The sequence below is a fragment of the Musa acuminata genome, chromosome BXJ1-7, assembly GCF_036884655.1.
Source record: "Musa acuminata AAA Group cultivar baxijiao chromosome BXJ1-7, Cavendish_Baxijiao_AAA, whole genome shotgun sequence".
Lineage (NCBI taxonomy): Eukaryota > Viridiplantae > Streptophyta > Magnoliopsida > Zingiberales > Musaceae > Musa > Musa acuminata.
In genome coordinates this window covers 16,835,967-16,861,938 of record NC_088333.1, presented here as the reverse complement: position 1 = coordinate 16,861,938, position 25,972 = coordinate 16,835,967, and the positions used below count along the sequence as shown (strand labels likewise).

Below are 25,972 nucleotides of genomic sequence, written 5' to 3'. Positions count from 1 at the left end.
TGAAAATGCATCCATAAATGTGAGAAGTTCAAAACCTACCATAGTATCTACCAGCCAATCTATCCTTGGGGGTGGATAGCAATATTTGGGGCATGCTCGGTTGAGATCGGTGTAGTCGACACACATCCTCTAGCTTCCATTGTATTTCTTAACAAGGGCTACATTTTACAGCCACCGAGGGTATTTCATCTCGGTTATGAACTCAGCCTCCCTAAGGCGGTCTATTTCATTACTGATCGCCCTTTGCCATTCGGGGGTGAACTTCCTCAACCTCTATTTCACAGGTCGTGCTTCCGGGTGGATGTTGAGGTGGTGTCGGGCTACGTCTAAGTTGATTCCAGGCATGTCTCGTGGGGACCATACGAACACATCAATGTTTTTCTTTAGAAAATCGATAAGCTAGAGCTAGTTTTCTTTGGGGAGCGTTGTTCTAACCTTCACGGTCATGTTGGGTCGATCCCTTTTCAAGTGCACTTCAACAATCTGTTCGGGTGATTCTTGGAGCGTCGATATTTTGATTTCTTCACGGGGATCCGGGGCTTGCTGAGGTCGTGGCTTCATCGGGAGGGTGACCACCGTTAGATAGCACTGCCTTGATTCCTTGGGATCACTTCGATATACCCCGACTCCTGCTGGCGTCGGAAACTTAATGGCTTGGTGGTAGGTGAAGACCACCGCTTTCAACTTGTTGAGCGTCAGGCGGTTGAAGATGGCGTTATAGGCGGAGAGCAGGTCGACTACCATGAAGGTGGTCATCATCGTCTTGGTTCTTGGTTCTTCCCCAATGGTAATAGGGAGGACAATAGTCCCAAGCGGGGAGATGGAATCCCCCGTAAATCCGGTGAGCGCCGACGTCATGGGGTTGAGATCCTCGTTAGTTAGGCCAAGCTTCTTGAAGGCGTCAAGGTACAACACGTCGGCAGAGCTCCCAGTGTCGATCATCACCCTCTTCACCTGAGCGTTGGCAATCTAGATGGAGATCACCAAAGCGTCGTTATGGTGGAGGCGTTTGACTTCTTCGATCCCGAAAGTGATTTCGGGTTCAAACTCGGGTATGGGGTGCTTCTCCACTACTCTACGCGCGTAGGCCTTCCTCGCCGTGGTGCTACTACCGTCAAAAGCTGGTCCGGTTGTGATGATGTCGATTTGCTTCTCGACGGGGCCCCTGGGTCATGGCGATGCTTCTCTTGGTTCTCTAAGGTAGCGCCCAAGGTGGCCTCTTTGGATCAATTCTTCGATTTGATTCTGGAGGTCATGGCAGTCCTTTGTGTCGTGGCCATAGTCACGATGGAACCTGTAATATTTAGATCAGTCCTTGTGAGTAGCTTTCAAGGGGTTGGGTTGTCGTAAAAGTCCTTTCTCCCTAATATGGAGAAAGATCTCGGTGTGATAAGTGTTCAGGGGCAGAGGCGGGGGTCTCGAGAGTAGTTGCTCGGGTCGGTCGGGGGCGAACTTCCTGCGGGGTTACGCTGCTGATGACCCCGAGATTGCCCCTTGAGCCTATTCCACCCTCGGCCTCTTGCTATCCTTGCATCATCCCACCATCGAGGTTTTCGTAGCGACGTACTAATTGACGTGCAGGAGCATCTCGGGGATGGCTGAGGGTGGCTTCTCGATCAGTGACCAGAAGAACCTCGAGGGTCGTAAACCCATCAGGAAAGCTTGCATAATTAGGGAGGGATGAGCATCTAGGAACCCTTGGATTTCGATGGCGAAGCATGTGATGAATTGGGAAAGTAATTCGCCCTCGCCCTGGGACAACACGAGAAGCATGGCCATGGAAGGCCTGGGTTGCACGCTGGCCAGGAAGTTTTGCTCGAACTCTCTTATGAGCTGATCGAATGAAGAGATTGTGCCTAGTTGTAGCCGACTAAACCATGCCCCCGCCAGTCCTCTGAAGGTAGTCAGGAATGCCTGACACATTAGTGCATTGAATGTGCCGTAGAGGGCCATTTGAGCCTGAAATGCGACGACATGCTCCGTAGGGTCAGAGTCGTTGTCGTACGTCTCTAATGCCGGTAGTCTGAAATTGAGTGGCACAACCTTGTCTAGGATTTCCTGAGCAAAAGGGGATCCACCCGAACTACTTTCCTCGGTCTCGCCGCGCAACTTTTGAAATTCATGTTGGAACTCGTCTAGGCGTCAGTTGACCACAGATAGCTGGACCCTGAAAGAATCATCTGCCGAGTCTAACGATAATGTGTCGGGCTCGAGGGGAGACAGTGCATGTCGACGAGGTGTTGGTGTGCTTTGATGGGGTAGGTTTCCTAGGGTTGTGGTTTGCTCTCGGGCTTCTCCAGTCCCGACCTGCTCCCCGTTTGTCCTCTGCGGTGCTGAGTCGGTCGGTGGTGCCGTTAACTGCATGATTTGTAGGATGAGGGGGACGATTGTTTGCATCATTACTACCAAGGCCTGTACTTGTTTGGCCAGGCCGAGAAATGCCTCAAGCGAAATGACCGAGGGTCTCATGGTATATCTAGGGGGGGAGTCTTGGATAATTGAATAGGCATCAATAGCGGTCTGGCGTCGGGATGCCCCCATCCCTGGGGAGGGGCTAATCTCTAAGTCCGAAAGGGATGTGAGTGTTTGGTGGTTCTCCCTCGGGGTGAGCTCCTGCGGGGCGCTCCTACGACATCGGCCCTCCTTCTAGCGCCAAAAATATTATGGAACTTTCGCGCCGTGGCCGAGGAGTCAGCACGACTTGGTCCACGAGCCAATGTCCGGAGCTCCCGAGGTGGTTGGCGATGCTTTTCTTGGTCGAATGGTGGATGAGCTGGGGATGAGCTGAGTTGTCGATGAGGTCGGTCTCTCCTCCAGGGTGGCCGAACTCCTGCACATAGACCCTGGTCGGGGTGTTCCTGAGTTGGGTCCCTCGTAGATTAAGTTAGTGGTCTTCTCCTTTTTTTTGTCCTTTCCCCTAGCCAAGTGCCGGCCAAGGGTTTTTATATTGTTGCCTGAGGATCGGTCGTACGTGGATTTGGCGCGACGGCCGACCCCCGAGTGACCAGATGGTACCTTTGTAGAGGCGTCGCCCGACGAGCATGGAACAACGCCATACGGTGCCATCTCGGGCTTTCTGGGACGGGACTTACCGAGGGGGCGCCTTCCCGAGTGGGCTTCGGTTCGACGTGGGGAGTCAATCCTCATGCTGACTTAGTAGGGGCATAACGTGACCTGAATTGTGACGTGATCGATATCCAAAATATGCCTTATCAATATAGAGCGCAAGAGAGCCAGATCACTATCATATTCCTCCTCACCAAATCTTTGATCAACTACTAGTGTTTCATCGAATTGATGTGCCTCTGGATCAGCTGCCTGCCATGTCTTTGATCATCATGAGGGTTAATCCGAAATCTCATGCTTCCTTTATTTAAATCCTTGATCTTTGTTTCAATCTCATTGGCCTTAATATTAATAGAAGCAACCAAGGTATCTGCTTTCCTAAAAAATACTTCTTCGAGATCGAACACCACATCTGTGATTGGCCTATGGCTCATCTTGATCTTTAATCATTGCAGTTTCTTCTGGCTTTCAAGATCAGTTGGTGGATAGAGCTATCAATGAAAGGTCCACTGCTCTGGAAGGAAATGTTCAAAAGATTCAAGCCTACACTAGCCAAGATTGTTAAATGGCCATAATCATATTGTAATATTCACCACTATAATTTTTGTGACCTCCAAATTTTCAACCCAAATCAAGCATCCTGATCGGACTTCCAAATCCACACACATCATATTTTAATCACAAACATCCGTCAAAATTCGAAAAAATGAATTAAACTGAACAACAAAAATTACACACACAGATAGCCTTTGTTTTCTCACATATCGTGAAATGGAGTCAAGTCAATCCATTATATATATATATATATATAGATACATATATATATATGTATATATATAATGGATTGACTTGACTTCATTTCACAATAAATGAGAAAATGAAGGCTATCAAATCGTCCGACACTTTGACCATTCAACTACACGTACGGATTACACAGATCCGAATTGTTCTTTCCTTTCTCAACCATGTTGGAGATTAGAAACTTGATGAATGTAGACAGTGTTCTTATTTTTATTTTTCTCTTAAGAAACTTGGTCAACAAGTTATTTGGAATGTAGACAGTGTTCCTCACTCATGCAGCACAGAGTTTATTTCATCATCTTCAGCATTATAATTCCGTAATCCCTCGAAAGGAAACTAAAAGATATGTTCTTTCAGCATGCTAATCCAAAATAAAATTCTTTTAGCCTAATGGAGTGCCAAATAATTAAATGTTGCATGTTACTTAAACAAATAAATACTTTTGCCACAATAAAAGAAAGTCAAAGTTTGAGGATTCACTCAGATTGGCTTCAAATCGATAATGGAGGCAAAATATTTAGAAATTATATTAATTGATATATTATTAGATAAATGAATGTGCAAATTTCCAATTTATGTATACAATTTTTTATCTGCAATTGGTGTTCTTCATCATGGCATCTTGAAAAAACAAAAAGGTTTCATCACTGTTACTCACCATCACCTTTGAGAACTCATGCCCACCAGATTTCCACTTCATACTCTGCTAAAAATCATCCAAAAGTATTTATTTAGGAAAGTGCTACGCATTTGGTCTGAGCAATACAGGAAGATGAACTGCATCTTCAACAGGCAAAAGATTGCTTCTTTCATGCAAATCTCGGATAATATTTTAGCACATCCACAAGCAATTAACAATTCCAAGCATGTTGCTGGGTAGTCAAGCAGATTGCTTTCCAAGGAATTGATGCAGCTTCCATGAATGATGGTGCAAGCTCCATTGCTGTTAAAGCATGCTTGGTGATGCTTTAGATCTCCGAATGTCAAAGTATGTTTAGAATTAAAGATGGGCAGGTACCTGCCACCTACATCATCAGACCTTCTACCTGGTTTTTGATAGACCCTTGTAATTCTCAATATCTTCCTATTTGTAGAGATAAGGCTGTGAATATTGATTATTGTGAATTGGATTATCTTTTTGTGTGTGTGTGTATGTGTTTCTAGGTTAATTTATAAATATTTTTATACTGTGAATCATATATGTCACTTCATAATCTTGACTCTTGTATAAGATAAAGGTAGTAGGTACTAGGAATATACATAGGCACTAATGTCAATTTGTTTCTTTGAGTCCAGTTGCTGTCATTGTCTGCATCAGAGATAGTTGTTGAAGCATTGATCTACACCAAATTCCACAGTCCAAGAACTAATGAATCACCATTTAAATTAATTTTTTTTACTTCACCAGGAGTCGCAGACACAAATGTCTATAAAACAATACAACCCTCTTGAAGTAGGACCAGAGAGAAAAGTCAAACAAGCTTCTTCACCACAGAAATTTTTCTAAGCTGATCACTTTTATTTTCACATCATATATAGTCCTGGTAGGAAACGTCCATGTTTATATGATTTGATGTGTTACCTGCAATGACAAAATTATTCAAAGTGGACTGAAAATGAAAAAGGATCAACCTTGGAGCTTAAGCATCAGACTTAATTTGAATGATTCTGACTGGTATATTATCTCAGCAAACACTTAATTTGCAATAAAAGGATTTTTATGAGAGGAAGAAGAGCTCGCATGAAGTTTAGGAGCATAAACAATCTCTACACTACGTGGAGCAGCCAATTGTGAACAGAGCCACACCTTTAAATTGTGGGGAAAGCCACCGCCATTGTTACAGACCACTCTTCAGCTTCAGAAATCTTGAATCCCTGCCGCCATGTCAGAGATGCTGCAGCCAAAGAATCCATCCAAGTTTGATTCGGTAGCTCTTGTGATCTGCTTCCTACCATGCCTGTTCCTCGCTTTCGGAAGATCCGGAGCTCAAGCTACTACTCCTCTATCTGAAGGCATGTCGTTGTCTCACTATAATCTTTTTATCTTCTGCTTGCTCCATGTCTTCTCCTCTTTTTCTCTGATAAAGCACTCGAACCTTATTTTTTATCTTCTGTAAGTTTCCATGGTTTTTGTTCTTCTTCTCCTCCTATAATTCATATCTTTCTTCGACAAACACACGCAATTCAGTATAACCTTTTTTATCTTATGATTGTTTCCATGCTTTATTTCTTTCGGGTTTTCCTTTTTCTTATTCGATTAAGTACTCAAAAAGTTCACTGAAACATTTTTGTCTTTTGTTTCTTTCCATATTTGTTTCTTCTCCCGAGCTTTTTGCAACTTCTTTTATTTATTTGATAATAAAGCACTCAAACAGTTCACTGAAGCCATCAAAGTCCATAAAATCCACTTAAAACCATAAGAAAAAACACCAACACAACCTACAAAATAGTTAGAAAGAGCTCATATAGATATGATGGTGATTTGAGGTCCTCATATCGTATACTGGTTACACTGTTTTGACGTAGGTACCAAAAAAAAAAAAAAGAAGAAGATTTTCTGCTATTTGAGACTCATTTTTATTTAATTATTGTAGAAATATTTCTTATTACTTGACTTTTCATAGTTATCAAAGAGGTTTTGAATTCATACAAGTTTAGATGATATAGGATTGCATCTTAGGCCACAATTTTCCTAATTTGTTTGTGGCAATCCATGAATCTATTCTTCATCATTTTTACTCATCAAATCAGCTATGGATTATTTCAATCTTTTATTTTCTTATTTATGTCATTTTCCCAATACATCCGTTCTATGTTTGCCTTTCTTTTTAATTTCGAACAACATGTTAATCTTAAACAATTTTCGAGATCCTTTTTTCTCTTTCGATGGGAAATTTTAATTTTTTTCACATTAAAAATCAAATAGAAATATCTTTTGGTAAAACTAAAAAGAGACTTTTTTTTAATATCTAAATTATACCTTATCAATTATTTGAATTACTAATTATATATATATATATATATATATATATATAAAATATTTTATAAGGATATTAATGCTAGTCGAAGTTTCACTATTGCTATACTTGCCGACGATCGATGGTATAGAGATTAACGACGATGATATATGTGTGTTATTGAATTTTGTAAGGGATACGACTAATCTTATAGGACATACAATTTTGTCAAGTCGTTTAAAGATGCTGACTTGCCGGTTTCTCACGGTCAAACCACACGAACTCATTCATACATGCATGCATTAGGTTGGTAGCGTGTGATATGATGATGGTGATAACATGGTAGCATTTGATCGAGGAGTTCGTTGTTGACGTGAACACCGTGTGCTGTTTCCGGCGTTGCAGTGGCGGCACTGAACGCGATCCTGGGGCGGTGGGGGAGGACGGCTTCGGCGACGTCGTCGCCGGCGTGGAACATCAGTGGCGAGCCCTGCAGCGGCGCCGCCACCGACTCCACCAATTTCGACAGCACCGCCTTCAATCCTGCCATCAAATGCGATTGCTCCTACGACAACGCCACAACCTGCCACATCACTCAATTGTACGCGCTCTCTCTCTCTCTCTCTCCAGTTGGGTTCTTCTCCTGCATCATCATTTTTTTTTCTTATTTTTCTTGGAGTTCATATATAATTTAGAACACACAGACTCTCTCTCTCTTGATAAACAAAGAAACGAACTTTGTATACGAAAAAATACGAGTAGATCGTAATATGCAACGAAATTAAACGAAAATTATAATAAAATATAACATCAAGATTTACATAGAAAACTCTTCCAACGTGAAGGGTAAAAACAACGGGACGAACCAAAGAAAATCCACTATAAGAATAATAAATATACAAATCTCAAAGTCTTTTGTCCAAAACCCAAGCAACAATCACAAGAAAATAACTGAGATACAAGGATTACGTTACTATATACAATATCCAAAATCTCCTCAAGTAATCACAGCAAGAATCTACTGTAGATTTGATCTAACTTAAGATGAGAACACTACTTGGATTATTGAGAACAGTTTTTGCGTTATTCTTGTCTTCTTCCATTTTCTTTTTCTCTTATTTTTCTACCCATTTCTCCTCTTTTTGAATCACGTTGATGTTGCTTTCTGCCCATGTTGCTGTAGTTTTCTCTCTTCTTTATAGCCACCACACCCCCCTTATTAGATCCAAGTTTAGGTTAAAAAGGGAAGTGGGCTATGGGTTGTTAAAGCTCACTATGGGCTAAACCAATGGGTTGTCTACCCAATAACCTCCCCCTTCAGCCCATAAGGGAGGTTGTCTCATGACTCCTCAATGTGAAGCCATGCCGACCAACTATTGACACATCTCCTACATTTCTTTCGGTAAGATTTTTGTCAACATGTCTACTTCATTATATCTGTATGAATTTTATGAAGTTGCAACTACTTCTCTTTAAGCACATTTCGAATCTAGTGGTATCTGGCATCTATATACTTTAACTTGGAATGAAAAATTGAGTTCTTACACAAATGGATGGCGCACTAGCTATCATAATAAACCATAGTTTTCTTGTTTAAGCCTCAATTTTTGTAAAAATTCTTTCATCCATAACATTTCTTTGCAAACCTCTATAGCAGTAATATATTCTGCCTTTGTGGTAGAGAGAGCAATACATCTTTGGAATCTGGATTACCATGACATAGCTCTCCTTATAAAAGTAAGTACAAAACATGATATGAATTTTCTTGTATCTATATCTCTTGCTATATCTGCATCTGTGTAACCTGTCAACATAGGTGGTCCACCTCCAAAACTTAAACAAACTTTAGAACTTCACTATGAGATATCTAAAGATCCACTTCACTGCTGCCTAGAGCTCTTTGCCTCGACTTGCAAGAAATCTGTTAGTTACACCCACTGCATATGCAATGTCCAACCTCGTACATACCATTGCATACATTAAATTTTTAATTACTGAAGCATGAGGAACCTTTTATATTTTCTCCTTCTCCTCATCATTTGAAGAACTTTGTTCTGAGCACAATTTGAAATGACATGAAAAGGAGAACCAATTGGCTTTGCATTGCTCATAATGAACCTTTCTAATACATTCTCGATGTATTTCTCATATAACAACCAAATCTTCTTGTTTTTTCTATCACGGGAAATCTACATGCTTAGTATTTACTTTGCTAGCTCCATGTCCTTTATTGCAAAGGATTCACTCAGTTCCTTCTTCAATCTGTCAATTATAGAAATATCTTTCCCAAGGATAAACATATCATCAACGTAAAGTAAGAGAATAATAAAATCCTCACCAAACTATTTGATGTACACACAATGATTTGAAGTCATTCTTTTGTATTCATTTTCAGTCATAAATTAATCAAACTTTCTGTGTCATTGTCTTGGAGCTTGCTTCAGCCAATATAAGCTCTTTTTCAACTTGTAGGAAAAATTTTCTTTACCTTTAACTTTAAAGTCTTCTAGTTGCTCCATATAAATTTCCTCCTCCAAATCACTATGAAGGAAAGATGTCTTCACATCTAACTACTCAACCTCCAAGTCCAAGCTAGCAACAATACCAAGAGCAACATAAATAGAAGATATTTTAACAACAAGAGAAAAAATCTCTTTAAAGTCAATACCTTTCCTTTAACCAAAGCCTTTCACAACCAATCAAGCTTTATACTTTGGTTGAGAACAATATTCTTGAGTCTTCAACCTGAAAACCCACTTGTTTTTCAAAACCTTCATTCCCTTTGGTAGTTGTACTAAATTATATGTGTGGTTCTTCTGCAGAGCATTCATCTCTTCCTGTATAACAACTAACCATTTCTTTTTCTGCTCAATTTCAACTACATTTTAGTAACTCTCAGGTTCACTTGTATCAGTAAACATCACATACTCATCTATAGAGTATCTTTTGGAAGGTTGACGTTGTTGGGAAATCTTGGAGGCGACATCACATGTGCAGCGGAAGAACAAGAAAACAAAATCCCCTATTCCTAAAGAGATGTTCGTCGTCGTGCGAAGATTGATGCGCAAAATCCGCAAAACTTAAAACTGCGTATATAGTAGATTGTGTTACCTAAGGAGATCTTATATCCCTGTTTCCTTGCAGATCTTTAGGAGATGCTGAAGGAGGTCAAGCGTCCTCCTCTCTAGCGGTGATCCACATAGTAGGGCTGTGACGATGCTCCTCAAAAACTCTAGGCCTACTCTGAGGTGGAGAAGGGGAGGAGAATAGGAGAGGCAAGCAAAGGCTCTAGCCTATGAGGCCCTGAATCCCTCCTATTTATAGAGGTCCCCTGTCAAACCCTAATAGATCCTCCCCCAATGGGTATTGGATCTGCATCCAATAAGATAAGGGCTCCGTCGGATATCTCATATCCGAACCTCTACTCATCGCAATGCCTACCATATGTGTGTGATCCTCTAGGCCCAATATCGAGCTGGCCATGATGTTGAATCTCGGATTTTGATGATGAAGTCAATTGTTATTTGTTATCTAATCTATGTGTTGAGATAAGTGTGCAGGATTAACTACGATGAGAGTAAGACAAGCAGCAGGTGTTGCGCCGGAGTCAAGATCATGATCACGTTGGGAGTTCGAGAGTTCGACGGAAGTTCGGACGGTCGTCGGAGGTTCAGCGAGAACAGATCCGAGAAGTCCAGAAGCTTGCCAAGCGAAGCTCGTCGGAACTCGCCAAGTGGATCGTCGCAAAGTCCAGGAGTATGTCGGATGTCCGCAGAAGGATCACCGAGGGTTTATCGGATGATCGACGGAAGTTGGCCGGAAACTCGCCGGAAGAAGCGATTGACGCATCGGAGCAAAGCTGCAGAAGTTGTCTTAGAGTTAATCATAGTTAGCATGATGATTAAGCTTGAAAATGGGAGGTGATCCCATTAGCTTAATCTTGGGGCAATTGGGCCCCTGAAAAGATTCAAATTGGGCCGAATGGAGCGAACCATTCGGACCCTGATTGCACCAGGAGGTGCAACCGCCCCAGCCAGGAGGTGCAACCGCCAGGGCTGTGAGGTTGGGAGGTGCAACCGCCCCAGCCAGGAGGTGCAACCGCCAGGGCTGCGAGGCTGGGAGGTGCAACCGCCCCAGCCAAGAGGTGCAACCGCCCAGAGCTCAGTCTTCGAGCTAGACTGGGCGGTGCAACCTCCTCTGTCAAGAGGTAGCACCGCCAGAGCTCAAGTTTCGAGCTCTGCTAGGCGATGCAACCACCGAGCTCAGTCTTCGAGCTCTGGCAGAGAGGTGCATCTGCCTGAGCTCAGTCTCGAGCTCTGCCAGGTGATGCAACCACCGAGCTCAGTCTTCGAGCTCTGGCAGAGAGGTGCATCAGCCTGAGCTCAGTTTCGAGCTCTGCCAGGTGATGCAACCACCGAGCTCAGACTTCGAGCTCTGCCAGGCGGTGCAACCACCGAGCTCAGTCTTCGAGCTCTGCCAGGTGATGCAACCATCGAGCTCAGTCTTCGAGCTCTGGCAGAGAGGAGCAATCGCCTGAGCTCAGTCTTCGAGCTCTGCCAGGCGGTGCCACCTCTCCAGTCAAGAGGTGCAACCGCCTGATCCCAGAATTCTGGGATTTGATCGATTTGATCGTTTTGAGCTCCAAATTTGAACTGGGTTGGGGCCTATAAATACCCCACCCATTCAGCACTGAAAAGATACAGACCTACACCGAAATCTTGATCTTTTCTGTGATTCTAAGAGCTCAAAAGTGTTGTAAAGCCTTTAAGTCTCCTCCTTCTGTTCTTCAAGTTTTCAGTTGTAAAGTGAGGAGAGAAAGGTCTGTAAAGGTTGTCTCCTGAGCCTATCAAAAGGAGAGAAATTGTAAAAGGGCAGTTTGGCCTTCGCCTATTGAAGGAAGGCCCCTAGTTGACGTCGGCAACCTCGTCGGTGGAGGAAGCCAAAAGTGGAGTAGGTCAAGGCTGACCGAACCACTCTAAATCTCTGGTTTGCGTTTATTTTCGAGCACTTTATCATTACTGCAAACCTCCTTCATTACTACTGCTCTCTGCGCTTTCACGAACAAGTTCTAAGTGCTGTTCTTCCGAATCTGCATTCAGACGTAAATTCGTATTTTCATACATTACAGTTTACGTTTACGTTTGATTCTGCAGAACTGTCTTCCGTGCTTTTACGAACGAGCTTCTTTGCAGTTTACACTTACATTTTGATCCTTTTGATAACTGCAAACTGTCCTCTACAATTTTACGAACGAGTTTCAACATTTAGACGTAAAACTGCATTCAGACGTAAATCGGCTTTCCTCGCTCAATCATCAGATCTCAGTTCACGTTTACGTCTTGATTTCAACTGCATACTGCCTTCTGCGAGTATACAAACGAGTTTCAAAGTTTAGACGTAAATCTGCGTCTAGACGTAAAACTGCGTTTAGATGTAAATCTGCGTTTAGACGTAAATCTGAGTTTAAGACGTAAATCTGAGTTTAGACGTAAATCTGCGTTTAGACGTAAAACTGCGTTTAGACGTAAATCTGCGTTTAGACGTAAATCTGCGTTTAGACGTAAATCTGCGTTTAGAAGTAAAACTACGTTTAGACGTAAATCTGAGTTTAGACGTAAACTGCGCTTAGACGCAAAACTGCGCTTAGACGCAATCTGCGCTTAGACGCAAACTGCACTTAGATACAAACTGAGAATTTGCTTTTGCATCATAATAGTTTTTGAACGAACGCAGCTTTTGGTTTTTAATCGCTGTAAGATTTCCGCTGCACTAATTCACCCCCCCCCTCTTAGTGCTCTCGATCCTAACAATTGGTATCAGAGCAAGGTTAACTCTCTAAAGGATTAAAACCCAAGAGAGATGGCATACGCCGGAAACCAAGAGGGGCATTCGATTACACGTCCACCCATGTTCAGTGGAACGGACTACACTTACTGGAAGACCCGAATGAGGATCTTTCTTATTTCTATGGATTTTGAATTATGGAATCTTGTCGAGAATGGTTTTCTAAAGTCTTCTCTTCCAATGATCGATTGGAATGATTTGGAGAAGAAGGCTTTCGCTCTAAATGCAAAGGCTATGAATGCCTTATTTTGCGCACTTGATAAAAACGAGTTTAATCGTGTTTCAACTTGCGAAACTGCTTTTGATATTTGGCACACACTTGAAGTGACCCACGAGGGCACAAGTAGAGTGAAAGAGTCAAAAATCAATCTGTTGCTGCATTCTTTTGAACTTTTCCGAATGAAACCAAGTGAAACCATTGGCGACATGTTTACCCGTTTCACGGATGTCGTCAACGGTCTAAAAGGACTCGGAAAAAGTTTTTCGGATTTTGAACTCGTAAATAAAATACTAAGATCCCTTCCTAAAAGTTGGGATCCTAAAGTCACTGCCATTCAAGAGGCAAAGGATCTGCGCAACTTCCCTCTTGAAGAACTAATCGGGTCATTAATGACCTACGAAATGACTTGCAAAGCTCATGAAGAGCAAGAAGACATCCTTCCAAAGAACAGGAAGGATATGGCACTTAAAACTTCTGAATGCCACTTGAGAGAAAACTCAAGTGATGAGGACTGTGATGATGACTTGGCACTTTTGACAAGAAAGTTTAAGAAATTCTTCAAAAGAAACAAGTTTAAAAACGATGTGAAAAATAAACTTGAACCCAAGAAGGACCAAGTGATCTGCTACGAATGTAAAAAGCCGGGACACTACAAGAATGATTGTCCCCAAGTCAAAAGAAGAACATCAAAGAAGAAGGCTCTTCAAGCAACATGGGATGACGCAAGCGCATCTGAAGAAGAAGAGTCCAACACCGAGCAAGTTGCTCATTACGCCTTTATGGCCATCGAAGAGGAGGTAACGGATTTATTAGATGCTGATTTATCTTTCGATGAATTATTAAATGCCTTCCATGATTTATTTGATGAATGCAAAGTTATAAATAGAAAATACAAGTTGCTAAAAAAGGTACATGATAATCTTACTTGTGAGTTTGATAAGTTAAAAGTCGAACATCATGATAGTTTAAATTCATGTATCAAATGTCATGATTTAGAAACTATACAAAAAGAAAACTTGCTACTTAAGGACACCTTGAAGAAATTCGAGGTTGGTAGCAAGTCATTAAACATGATCCTTACAAACAAGGGTCATGCTCCCAAAAGAAGTGGGATTGGATTTGTGAGGAGTCCTCACCAAAATCCAACTACCTTCATAAAAGGCTCCATCTTACATGTTCAACACCAAACCAAGTGCAACTTTTGTTGCAAGTTTGGACACAATACACATTGTTGTCCCTTCAAGAAAATAAGTCCAAACAAATTAAGTTGGGTTCCTAAAGGAACCATGATAAACTCTATGCAACATGATAGAAAATGTAGATCTATTTATGAGGCACCCAAAAGCAAATGGGTTCCTAAAGATCATCCCTTCCTATAAAAACATTAAAAGTCTAGGCCGAAGCAAGAAATAATATTCTGCTCCTTGACTCTCAATGGTCATAAACCAAGAATCAAAACGGAACTCGCAACGCTTAAGTAACAAGTGGAAGTTGTGAAATCACAAATACGATACAACCTTATTAGAAACATATGATATCCAAATTCACATACCCCCCTGATCTTCAAAACCCGTTCATCTACGAATTAATTCTTGTAGAAACTAAATATGTCATGATCTTAAAAGGGATACCAAACAAACATACGTATGCACGTTAAAAGATCTATCTTGATCGTACAAAGAGCTTCTTCCTTAAATAAAAACTCATACGAAATCATGTAACAAACATTAATTGCTCTGAAACTCTCCTCAAGGCAAAGGCTCCCTAATCAAATCATCTTAGGTGCTCACTGGCTGCAAGCGGTGGCACCTCTCCAGCTGGCGGTGGCACCTCCAGCTATCATGGGTTGCCAGAGGTTGCACCGCTCCAGCCAGAGGTGCAACCACCAGCAGCTCTGCCCTTTAAACCCACACTAGGGCCGGCTATGGAACCGACCCCAACTCACCCCCATTTCCTCCTCTACTCTTCCAAGTCTCCTCAATTCCCATTTCACTCCCCTAAGCCTTCCAAATACCTCCCATTTCGGAGCAAAACATCAAGAATCCTTCCTTCTCTTGAAGATTTCACAAAGGTACTCTCTAAAGAGCTCTTAAATTCTGTTTTGTTCTTCATTTACTTTAGCTCATCATCATCCCTCTAAACAGCAGTAGTTATGGGATCTAGAAGATCCTCAAGGGACAAGGGAAAGAGGAGAGTAGTAGAAGAGTTTGATCTCACTCTTTTTTATTCCAAAAACCATGCTGAAAAATTTCTCTCCTTCGAACTAAGAAGCATCAATAAGGGAAAATACGTAGATCTGAATGAACTAAGAGATGTAGAGACTATCCAATGGTTTGCAAACCTAAATCTACTTCCAATTTTGCAGATCAACGAACCCATTTATCCTAGACTAGTTAGATTGTTTTACAACAACATGAAAATAGATGATGAAGAAAGGATGTCAACCTATCTCTTAGGACAACACATCTCAATCACTGATAGATTCATTTGTGATATGATAGGTATTCCCATGAAAAGCATAGGACTTTACTTTAAAGGATCATGGGATGAAAAAACCATTGAAACATCCTACGTTGAAGCCTTAGGAACAATCCTTGCCAATCCTAACATAGAATCTGTTCCTAAAAGTTGTGAACATCTATTGCCCTTTAACACTAAGATACTTCATCATATCATGACTAGTATAATTCTTCCTAAACAATACCATCATGATGAAGTGAGTCAATTGGAATTAGGAATTATGTACCTAATCATGAAAGGACGTGACATTTGTCTTGGCTATCTGATCCAACAAAACATGTTAGAATTATCTACGAAAGATATGATGCTCCCATATGGTGGAATAATTACTAGAATAATGAAAGCTTACGACATTCAAATACCACTAGAAGAAGAAGTAATGAAAGCAGATAGATTCAGCATAATAAACAAAAATCTACTTCACCGACTAAGATGTCACTATAGAAACGGTAACTGGGTTAGAATGCCTAGAAGAACTGATCCCCCTCAGCCTGAACCTGAACCTGAACCAGAGCCGGAAACCCCAGTCTTTAGGAGTACCCAATCTCCTCCGATCTGTCCCTTTGATGAAACACATCCGGTTGAGCAAACTCACACATCATCCATCGAAGATATCGGGATTCGGATGGACCGATTTGAACAAAGACAAGAACGGCTTGAACTTCGACAAGATCAAATCCTAACCGAGCTGCAGCAAATCCATCGACAATTTGACTCTTTACTTAGGCACTTTAATCTTCCACCTCATGAATAAGCTTGTATGAACATCTGCTGTTTTTGATATGACATGTTGTAAACTCCTTATGTTATTCATGAAGGACTTTGTCTTTATGGTTACCTAATATGTTGTACATATGTTACCCTGATATGGTTATCTTTGTTTGTGTAAGCATATTTGCAAACATCTCTTGTTGTTTATCTCGGTTTTTGCACTGAAACTAAAAAGGTTTAAAAGCCTATGCCTTGAAAAATATGAAGCAACATACCAATGTAGTTGATAAGTCAGCAGTATGACATTGATATGGTTGCTATTACTAATATGATTGCTATCATGCCATGTATCAAGATATCAAACAAAAATTTGCATCGTACGAGCTGATATCTTACCATGTGATGCAATGCTACACTTGCTAAAATAAAAATCTTGCTATGCAATATGATAGAATGCTGCACTTGAAATAATTGTGTTACTACATCAAAAGCTTAACACTCAAGAATCAAACACATTGATATTAGACATCACTTTATACGAGATCATGTCTCTAATCATGATGTAACCATAGAGTTTATTGATACCAAACATCAACTGGCTGATATCTTTACAAAACCACTATGTGAAGAACAATTTGATTACATAAGAAAAGAATTAGGAATGTTGATTTGTCCAAATACTTAAACTAGTTAAAATTATTTTTCGGATGTTATTACTATTACATGCCTTGACAACGCTTGATCAAATAACATGTTGCAAATTATGTGACAAATATTTTTAAACCAAATGCATGTAAGAAGTTCATTTTTCGGTTTGTATGCTAAAAATGGGATGTTCCTGTACACTCTTATGAAAACTCTTTGAAAAATGACTTTCCTCCGTCAAGCAAAAACAATAAAGAGATATATGTGTCATGACTTCCTTTATGTGCTTGATAATGCTATCATGCTTTTTGTTGATGACAAAGGGGGAGAAACATATGAATTGATAAACACTATGTCATAACTGAACTGCCATAATCATGTCTATGTCATAGTTGCAAATACTTGGGTGATGCTATAAACAATGTTATAGTTATGCCATCCTTGCATCACCAAGAGATATGTGAACATGCGCTATAGTTTGCATCATGTCTTGATTTGATATTCTATATTGTGAAGAAAATGCAAACTTGCTAGAAAATCTCAAATGTGTGCATCATGTAAAAAGTCCTTCGTAGCTTTATATGATTACATGATGAACAGTTACAAACACTATCATACAAACTTGATAATGTATGTCATGCCTTGACATCATTCTTGAAGAGAGACATCATGATGGGCATCATGATGAGAGCATTGATAAGTTTAACTGATCTAACTTATCAATACGTCACTTGAATTCTTTGGTCTTGAATTCAAGGTTGACTTATCTCAACTATGGCATATAGATAGGGGGAGTTAAGGACAAATCCTTTATCAATTGATTGTCATCATCAAAAAGGGGGAGATTGTTGAATCTCGGATTTTGATAATGAAGTCAATTGTTATTTGTTATCTAATCTATGTATTGAGATAAGTGTGCAGGATTAACTATGATGAGAGTAAGACAAGCAGCAGGTGTTGCGCCGGAGTCAAGATCATGATCACGTTGGGAGTTCGAGAGTTCGACGGAAGTTCGGACGGTCGTCGGAGGTTCAGTGAGAACAGATCCGAGAAGTCCAGAAGCTTGCCAAGCGAAGCTCGTCGGAACTCGCCAAGTGGATCGTCGCAAAGTCCAGGAGTATGCCGGATGTCCGCAGAAGGATCACCGAGGGTTTATCGGATGATCGACGGAAGTTGGCCGGAAACTCGCCGGAAGAAGCGATTGACGCATCGGAGCAAAGCTGCAGAAGTTGTCTTAGAGTTAATCGTAGTTAGCATGATGATTAAGCTTGAAAATGGGAGGTGATCCCATTAGCTTAATCTTGGGGCAATTGGGCCCCTGAAAAGATTCAAATTGGGCCGAATGGAGCGAACCATTCGGACCCTGATTGCACCAGGAGGTGCAACCGCCCCAGCCAGGAGGTGCAACCGCCAGGGCTGTGAGGTTGGGAGGTGCAACCGCCCCAGCCAGGAGGTGCAACCGCTAGGGCTGCGAGGCTGGGAGGTGCAACCGCCCCAGCCAAGAGGTGCAACCGCCCAGAGCTCAGTCTTCGAGCTAGTCTGGGCGGTGCAACCTCCTCTGTCAAGAGGTAGCACCGCCAGAGCTCAAGTTTCGAGCTCTGCCAGGCGATGCAACCACCGAGCTCAGTCTTCGAGCTCTGGCAGAGAGGTGCATCTGCCTGAGCTCAGTCTCGAGCTCTGCCAGGTGATGCAACCACCGAGCTCAGTCTTCGAGCTCTGGCAGAGAGGTGCATCAGCCTGAGCTCAGTTTCGAGCTCTGCCAGGTGATGCAACCACCGAGCTCAGACTTCGAGCTCTGCCAGGCGATGCAACCACCGAGCTCAGTCTTCGAGCTCTACCAGGTGATGCAACCATCGAGCTCAGTCTTCGAGCTCTGGCAGAGAGGAGCAATCGCCTGAGCTCAGTCTTCGAGCTCTGCCAGGCGGTGCCACCTCTCCAGTCAAGAGGTGCAACCGCCTGATCCCAGAATTCTGGGATTTGATCGATTTGATCGTTTTAAGCTCCAAATTTGAACTGGGTTGGGGCCTATAAATACCCCACCCATTCAGCACTGAAAAGATACAGACCTACACCGAAATCTTGATCTTTTCTGTGATTCTAAGAGCTCAAAAGTGTTGTAAAGCCTTTAAGTCTCCTCCTTCTGTTCTTCAAGTTTTCAGTTGTAAAGTGAGGAGAGAAAGGTCTGTAAAGGTTGTCTCCTGAGCCTGTCAAAAGGAGAGAAATTGTAAAAGGGCAGTTTGGCCTTCGCCTATTGAAGGAAGGCCCCTAGTTGACGTCGGCAACCTCGTCGGTGGAGGAAGCCAAAAGTGGAGTAGGTCAAGGCTGACCGAACCACTCTAAATCTCTGGTTTGCATTTATTTTCGAGCACTTTATCATTACTGCAAACCTCCTTCATTACTACTACTCTCTGCGCTTTCACGAACAAGTTCTAAGTGCTGTTCTTCCGAATCTGCATTCAGACGTAAATTCGTATTTTCATACATTACAGTTTATGTTTACGTTTGATTCTGCAGAACTGTCTTCCGTGCTTTTACGAACGAGCTTCTTTGCAGTTTACACTTACATTTTGATCCTATTGATAACTGCAAACTGTCCTCTACAATTTTACGAACGAGTTTCAACATTTAGACGTAAAACTGCATTCAGACGTAAATCGGCTTTCCTCGCTCGATCATCAGATCTCAGTTCACGTTTACGTCTTGATTTCAACTGCATACTGCCTTCTGCGAGTATACAAACGAGTTTCAAAGTTTAGACGTAAATCTGCGTCTAGACGTAAAACTGCGTTTAGACGTAAATCTGCGTTTAGACGTAAATCTGAGTTTAAGACGTAAATCTGAGTTTAGACGTAAATCTGCGTTTAGACGTAAAACTGCGTTTAGACGTAAATCTGCGTTTAGACGTAAATCTGCGTTTAGACGTAAATCTGCGTTTAGACGTAAAACTGCGTTTAGACGTAAATCTGAGTTTAGACGTAAACTGCGCTTAGACGCAAAACTGCGCTTAGACGCAATCTGCGCTTAGACGCAAACTGCACTTAGATACAAACTGAGAATTTGCTTTTGCATCATAATAGTTTTTGAACGAACGCAGCTTTTGGTTTTTAATCGCTGTAAGATTTCCGCTGCACTAATTCACCCCCCCCCCTCTTAGTGCTCTCGATCCTAACACATGAGTCATACATGTCAGAACTCTTTCCAACTTACTGAATTATTATCTCTGTAATAATTCACTCAACTCATCGACTACGGACGTACTAGGCTACTATGTCGTAGTCCCTAGACGATATAGGGGAATCCAATCCATTGGACCTGTCTGTCCTCAGTTACCGTGTACCTATAGTCCCTCATTCATCTAATATCCCAAAGACCATATATCGAGCATGGTGCTATCAGACCCATATGGTTTCTACTCGAGTCTCGCTCTAATCGGATTCTCCCGCAGAACTCTTTTTCTCTCATCCCGAATAACCCTGGCCAGGGATTTGTTTGAGCAAGAACACATGGGATATTCCTCACATGACGCCAAGAGTGGATGATCCTCTATCGACACTCAATAGCCCTCGTAAGGTCGACTACCACTCCCAATGACCAGCTATACTAGATTTGGGACAGCCAAACCTATTAGTCTAGTATCAAAGAGTGGAGCACTCATATAGGACATCCTTGGTGTCTCAAGTCTAAGGGCCATATACACCACTAGGACTACGGAATCGCTGTTTGACAATAAGGCATCATCAACCATCTAGCATTTCGTAAGCGGATCAATCAGTGAACTCATTCTCCAATGAGCACCTGTATTGTATCCCTAGTGTCCCTACACGAGCAGCTATGAGACCAGCTGCATCCACAATATGGACGAGTATACAGCACATCAGTCTGTCCAGTTATCACGATGTCCCTCTCGAGTAATCTATGGCCGGGATTATTAAGGATTTGTGTTTAAAGGTGAATCGATCTCATTATCGTGATCTCATCACGATCCGATTCCCATTGCACAAATCCAAGGACATCATAATATATATATATATATATGCATATATGCAATAGTTATAAAGTGATATATGTCAAAATATAATAAGCAAAAAGATTCTGTATCAAGTCACACGTGTCATCACTCACGTGATTGGCTTGCTGGGCACCTATGACTAGCAATCTCCCACTTGACCTAAAGTCAATCACCTATGTGTCTGATCCCTATCAGACCCCTGTGACGCTCAAAGACAATCTGAAACAATGGCTTTGTTAGTGGATCTATAATATTATCTTCGGATTGAACTCTTTCCACTACTACATCTCCTCGGGTTACGATCTCTCTGATAAGCTAGAACCTCCTTCGAACACTTCTAATGAGACCCGGGTTCCCTTATTTGAGTAATCGCCCCATAGTTGTCGTAATATAAGGAAGTCGGCTTCTCGCTACTCAGCACGACTCCCAAATCTGTGATGAACTTCTTCACCCAGACTCCCTCCTTTGCTCCATCTGATGCAGCAATGTACTCCGCCTCTGTGGTCAAGTCAGTAGTAGTATCTTGCTTGGAACTCTTCCAACACACTACTCCTATATTCAAGGTGTACATGTACCCTGAATTCGACTTGCTGTCATCGACATCAGACTGAAAACATGAGTTTGTGTAGCCTTCAACCTTAAGGCTACTACCTCCATATACTAGTAAAAGATCCTTAGTCCTTCTCAAGTACTTAAGGATACACTTTACTGCTTTCTAGTGCTCCAAGCCTGGATCTGCTTGATACCTACTCATGACACTCAAAGCATGCGCTATATCAGGCCTAGTACATAGCATGGCATACATGATAGACCCTATTACTAAGGCATAAGGTATCATATCCATGTTTGCCCTTTATTCTAGAGTCTTTGGGGACTTACTCGTAGAAGGCGATATCCCATGTCTCATTGGTATGAGACCTCTCTTGGAATTTTCCATGCCAAACCTTTTAACAATGGTTTCTATGTACATGAACTGGGACAAGCCAAGCATCCTCTTGGATCTATCTCTATAGATCCGAATCCCCATGATATAGGATGCTTCCCCTAAGTCATTCATGGAGAAGTGTCTAGATAACTAAGTCTTTACTGTGGATAGCATTCCTACGTCATTCCCGATGATCAAGATGTCATCCACATATAACACCAAAAAGGTGATAGCGCTCCCACGTACCTTCCTGTACACATAAGGCTCATCTTCGTTCTTAACGAAGTCATAAGATCTGATTGCCTTATCAAATCTTATGTTCCAACTTCGGGAAGTTTGCTTTAGACCATAAATGGATCTAAGCAACCTGCATATCTTATCTAGGCAGTTCTTGGACACGAATCCCTCAGGTTGTATCATATACATCTTCTCCTCGAGGTTCCCATTGAGGAATGTAGCTTTCACATCCATCTGCTAGATCTCATAATCATAGTGTGCTGCAATAGCCAATAGAATTCTGATGGATTTTAGCATTGCTACGGGTGAGAAGGTTTCGTCATAGTCAACACCTTGCCTTTGACGATACCTCTTTGCCACTAGCCTTACTTTATAGGTCTCTACTTTTCCATCTACTCCAATCTTTTTCTTAAAGATCCACTTGCAACCGATGGGTACAATACCTTCGGGCGCATCAACTAGATTCTAAACCTTGTTGGAGTACATAGAATCCATCTCAGAATTCATGGCTTCTTGCCACTTCCCGAAGTTTATACTCATAATAGCCTCCTCGTAGGTTTGAGGATCAATATCCTCAATATCCTCTCCTCTAATATGTCCTACATATCTCTCAGGAGGATGAGATACTCTGTCAGACCTATGTAAAGTTGAAACTTGTGTATTAGGTACCTGAACAGACTCGGGCTGTAGAGTGGTGCTTGAGCTTGGTTCTCCAACCTCGCTCAACTCTATCATGCTCCCACTATCTCCGCCAAGAATGTGTTTCTTCTCAAGGAACACTGCTCTCTTAGCTACAAAGACCTTTTGGTCTTCGAGATGATAGAAATAATACCCACAAGTTTCCTTGGGGTATCCCATAAATTTGCATCGCTTTGTCCTCGATTCTAACTTACCGGGGTTGTGTCTTTTAACGTAGGTAGGGCAGCCTCAAATCTTAACAACCTTAAGATCATGCTTCTTCCCTTTCCATATCTCATATGGTGTAGTCACTACCGACTTAGTTGGAACTCTATTCAGAAGGTAAGCTACGGTTTCTAGGGCATATCACCAGAATGAGATGGGTAGGTCAGCGAAACTCATTATGGACCGTACCATGTCTAATAGCGTACGATTTCTCCTTTCAGAGACACCATTGAGCTGAGGTGTATAAGGAGGTGTCCATTGGGATAATATCTCATGGTCCTTGAGGAATTGAGTAAACTCTGTACTTAAGTACTCACCTCCCTGATCTGATCTGATCGAAGAGTTTTGATACTCTTTCCAGTATGGTTCTCCACCTCATTCTTATACTCTTTGAATTTCTCAAAGGCCTTGGATTTATATTTCATTAAGTACACATATCCATACCTTAAGAAATCATCAGTAAAGGCAATGAAGTAGGAGTAACCACAAATGACATGAGTTGACATGGGTCCACATACATCATTATGTATGAGTTCCAACAGCTCAGTGGCTCTCTCTCTTGTTCCACTAAATGGAGAGTTGGTTAGTTTTCCACGAAGGCAAGGCTCGCAAGTTGCATATGACACATAGTCGAATGGATCTAGATATCCATCATTTAGCAACTTTTGAATCCTTCTTTCATGGATGTGACCTAGCCTACAATGCCACAAGTATGCACTGTTCATCTCATCTCGTTTCCTCTTGGACACACTTATATTTATGATTTGTAGAGTAGTGTCTAACATAAATAAATCATTATGTAATATTCCTTTCGTGATGATCTTATCATCTAATAATATCGAACAACCATTGTTCTCAAAAAACTAATTTATATCCACTAACTGTCAAACATGAAATTAAGATAATATTTTTGATAATAGAAGGAACAAAATAACATGCATCTAATGCAATAAAAGCTCCACCAGGCAAATGTAGGGCGACCTCGCCAACAACTACTACAGCAACTTTTGCTCCATTACCCATCTTGAGGTCCATCTCGCCTCTTTCTAGTCTCCTAGGCTTTGCTAGAACCTACAACGAATTGCATATATGATAAGCACTACCGGTATCCAATACCCGTGTGTTATCATAAGAGTCTGACAAATGGAAACTGATCATGAATGTACATGAAGCTTCACCAAGCTTTTGTTTCGCCCTTTCTGCAAGGTACTCTTTACAGTTCCTCTTCCATTGCCCATCTTTGCCACAGTGGAAGCACTGGCCTTTGTCCTTTGTTGGGTCTTTCTTAGCAACATTTGCTTTACTTGGTCTGCCCTTGCCCTTTCCCTTCTTAAGGGACCTTTCTGCTTTCCTTTTCTTTCTGGTCTCACCAGTGTAGAGAACCGGCTTCTCTTTCTTAATAGTACTCTCTGCCTCCCTCAACATATTGAGGAGCTCTAGAAGAGTCACCTCAAGCTTGTTCATATTAAAATTCATTATGAACTGTGAAAAGGAATCTGGTAGGGACTAAAGCGCAATGTCCACACACAAGTTATCCTCTACGATCATTCCTAGACCTGTGAGTTTCTCTATCCACTCAATCATCTTTAGGACATGGTTCTAAACCGGTGTCCTCTTAGTCATCCTAGCGCGGAAGAGGCTCTTGGATATCTCATATCGTTGAGTCTTTCCCTGTTCCTTAAACAATTTCCTTAACTCAGGAGTCATAGAGCCCAACATATAGCACTGAGCAAGAGTGGAGTCATCAATGTACTTCACATAACTAGTGATCTCATTCTCGCTTGCCCCTTCTTCGGGCGTAGGCATCATTGTATCAAGGACGTACACAATTTTCTCCGCCGTGAGAACAATTCTCAAGTTACGGAGCCAATCAGTATAATTTGGACCAGTGAGGTAGTTGACATCAAGTATGCCACGTAAGGGATTTGAAAGCGACATTTTCTAAAATAAAGATGCAGCAGAAATGAATAACATGCAGATTTTGCAATAAATAAACTATCAAGATATGGACTTCTATCTTAATATGCTCTCACTATTTTACTAGCGAGTCACGCGACACCTTCAGCACGTGAAACGGAAGTCTCTGGCAGACTTCTAATGGGGATCAGGATCTAATCAGCGTCTTAGTGTAACCTCGAGGGACTCGACCAATCACACTAAGCCTAAAAGGTAGGCAACTCTTGCCGATCACAACTCCTTGTGATTCCCGTCCTGTTCGGCCTCCGAATCACCATAGTCTCGAGGGACTCGACCAACCATGATGCTCGGTTAAGTCGTGACATCTCTATGTCGTAAGCAAGATAGTGAATCACGATATAGGTGAGTCTCGAGGGACTCGACCAACTCAACTTACACCGGGAATCGGTTCCTACTTATAACGATGGAAGGCCACGTGGGTCAATCTAATTGTCTCACGTTTACCGACTTAACATTATCGAGAAATATGTTTTTATGATTTGATCTCCACATGTCACACATATATATATTTAATATATATCTACATCGTATGCAAATATATATACATATCTAGTATGTGTATAAGCAATCACACCAGATGATCATGGACCACAACCTAATATGATTAGGCCCAAGCCAGTAGGCCTAATCACTCACATCAAGATCTATGTGTGCAACGGTGCATCTCCATGCACTGTGATCGTCCATCTTGTCATCGTCGGTTCCGTCGACATCTCGATGCATCTTCATGCATCACGATCGTCCGTCTCGTGGGTCCCGCTATCGCATCCACGCTTCCGCTGCGCCTCCTCATGTGATTACAACTTAATCATAGACATGCAGGCCCGACAATAAACAAGAAATATAATAGAGGCTCGTAGACCCAAATAATAATAATCACAAGTACACACATCACACGGTCCATGACCATCCGTCTACACATCAAACATCATATGTATAAATAATCATCAACTATTAGATAATAATAAAAATAATAATCAACTAAACCTTTTTATTAATTAATATTTTCTGAAATCAGGGATATGTAGAGAATTTCTAAATTCCTAGGGGTATTTTCGTAATTTGGATAAAAGATAGAAAATAGAATTTCTGAAATTCACAGGGGCCAAACTGTCTTTTTGCCTAAAACCCTAACACCCTCACCCCTGCTGCTGTTG

The 25,972-nt window shown here is 41.7% G+C and overlaps 2 protein-coding genes across 3 annotated transcripts in view; one reads left to right on the top strand and one right to left on the bottom strand.

Moving 5' to 3' along the window:
- Nucleotides 1-405: 405 nt before the first annotated feature.
- On the bottom strand, nucleotides 406-942 carry LOC103992003 (uncharacterized). Its single transcript, XM_009411552.2, has one exon. It carries the CDS (start codon nucleotides 940-942, stop codon nucleotides 406-408), a length of 537 nt encoding a protein of 178 aa, XP_009409827.2.
- Nucleotides 943-5,568: 4,626 nt separating this feature from the next.
- Nucleotides 5,569-25,972, top strand: part of LOC135678949 (probable LRR receptor-like serine/threonine-protein kinase At1g56140) — a 36,758-nt gene continuing 16,354 nt past the window's right edge. The window contains exons 1-2 of one of the 2 annotated variants that reach the window (XM_065192219.1): nucleotides 5,569-5,880; nucleotides 7,230-7,425. In XM_065192219.1, the coding sequence (XP_065048291.1) occupies nucleotides 5,751-5,880; nucleotides 7,230-7,425 (326 nt within the window). In that variant the 5' untranslated portion in view covers nucleotides 5,569-5,750. Of the gene's footprint in view, nucleotides 5,881-7,229; nucleotides 7,426-13,341; nucleotides 13,686-25,972 lie in introns of those variants that run through there. The other variant, XM_065192220.1, reaches the window with a different exon arrangement.

Bases quoted from the DNA above. Each gene is read 5' to 3' on its own strand.
- LOC103992003 (XM_009411552.2), bottom strand. From the start codon at position 942: ATGATCGACACTGGGAGCTCTGCCGACGTGTTGTACCTTGACGCCTTC.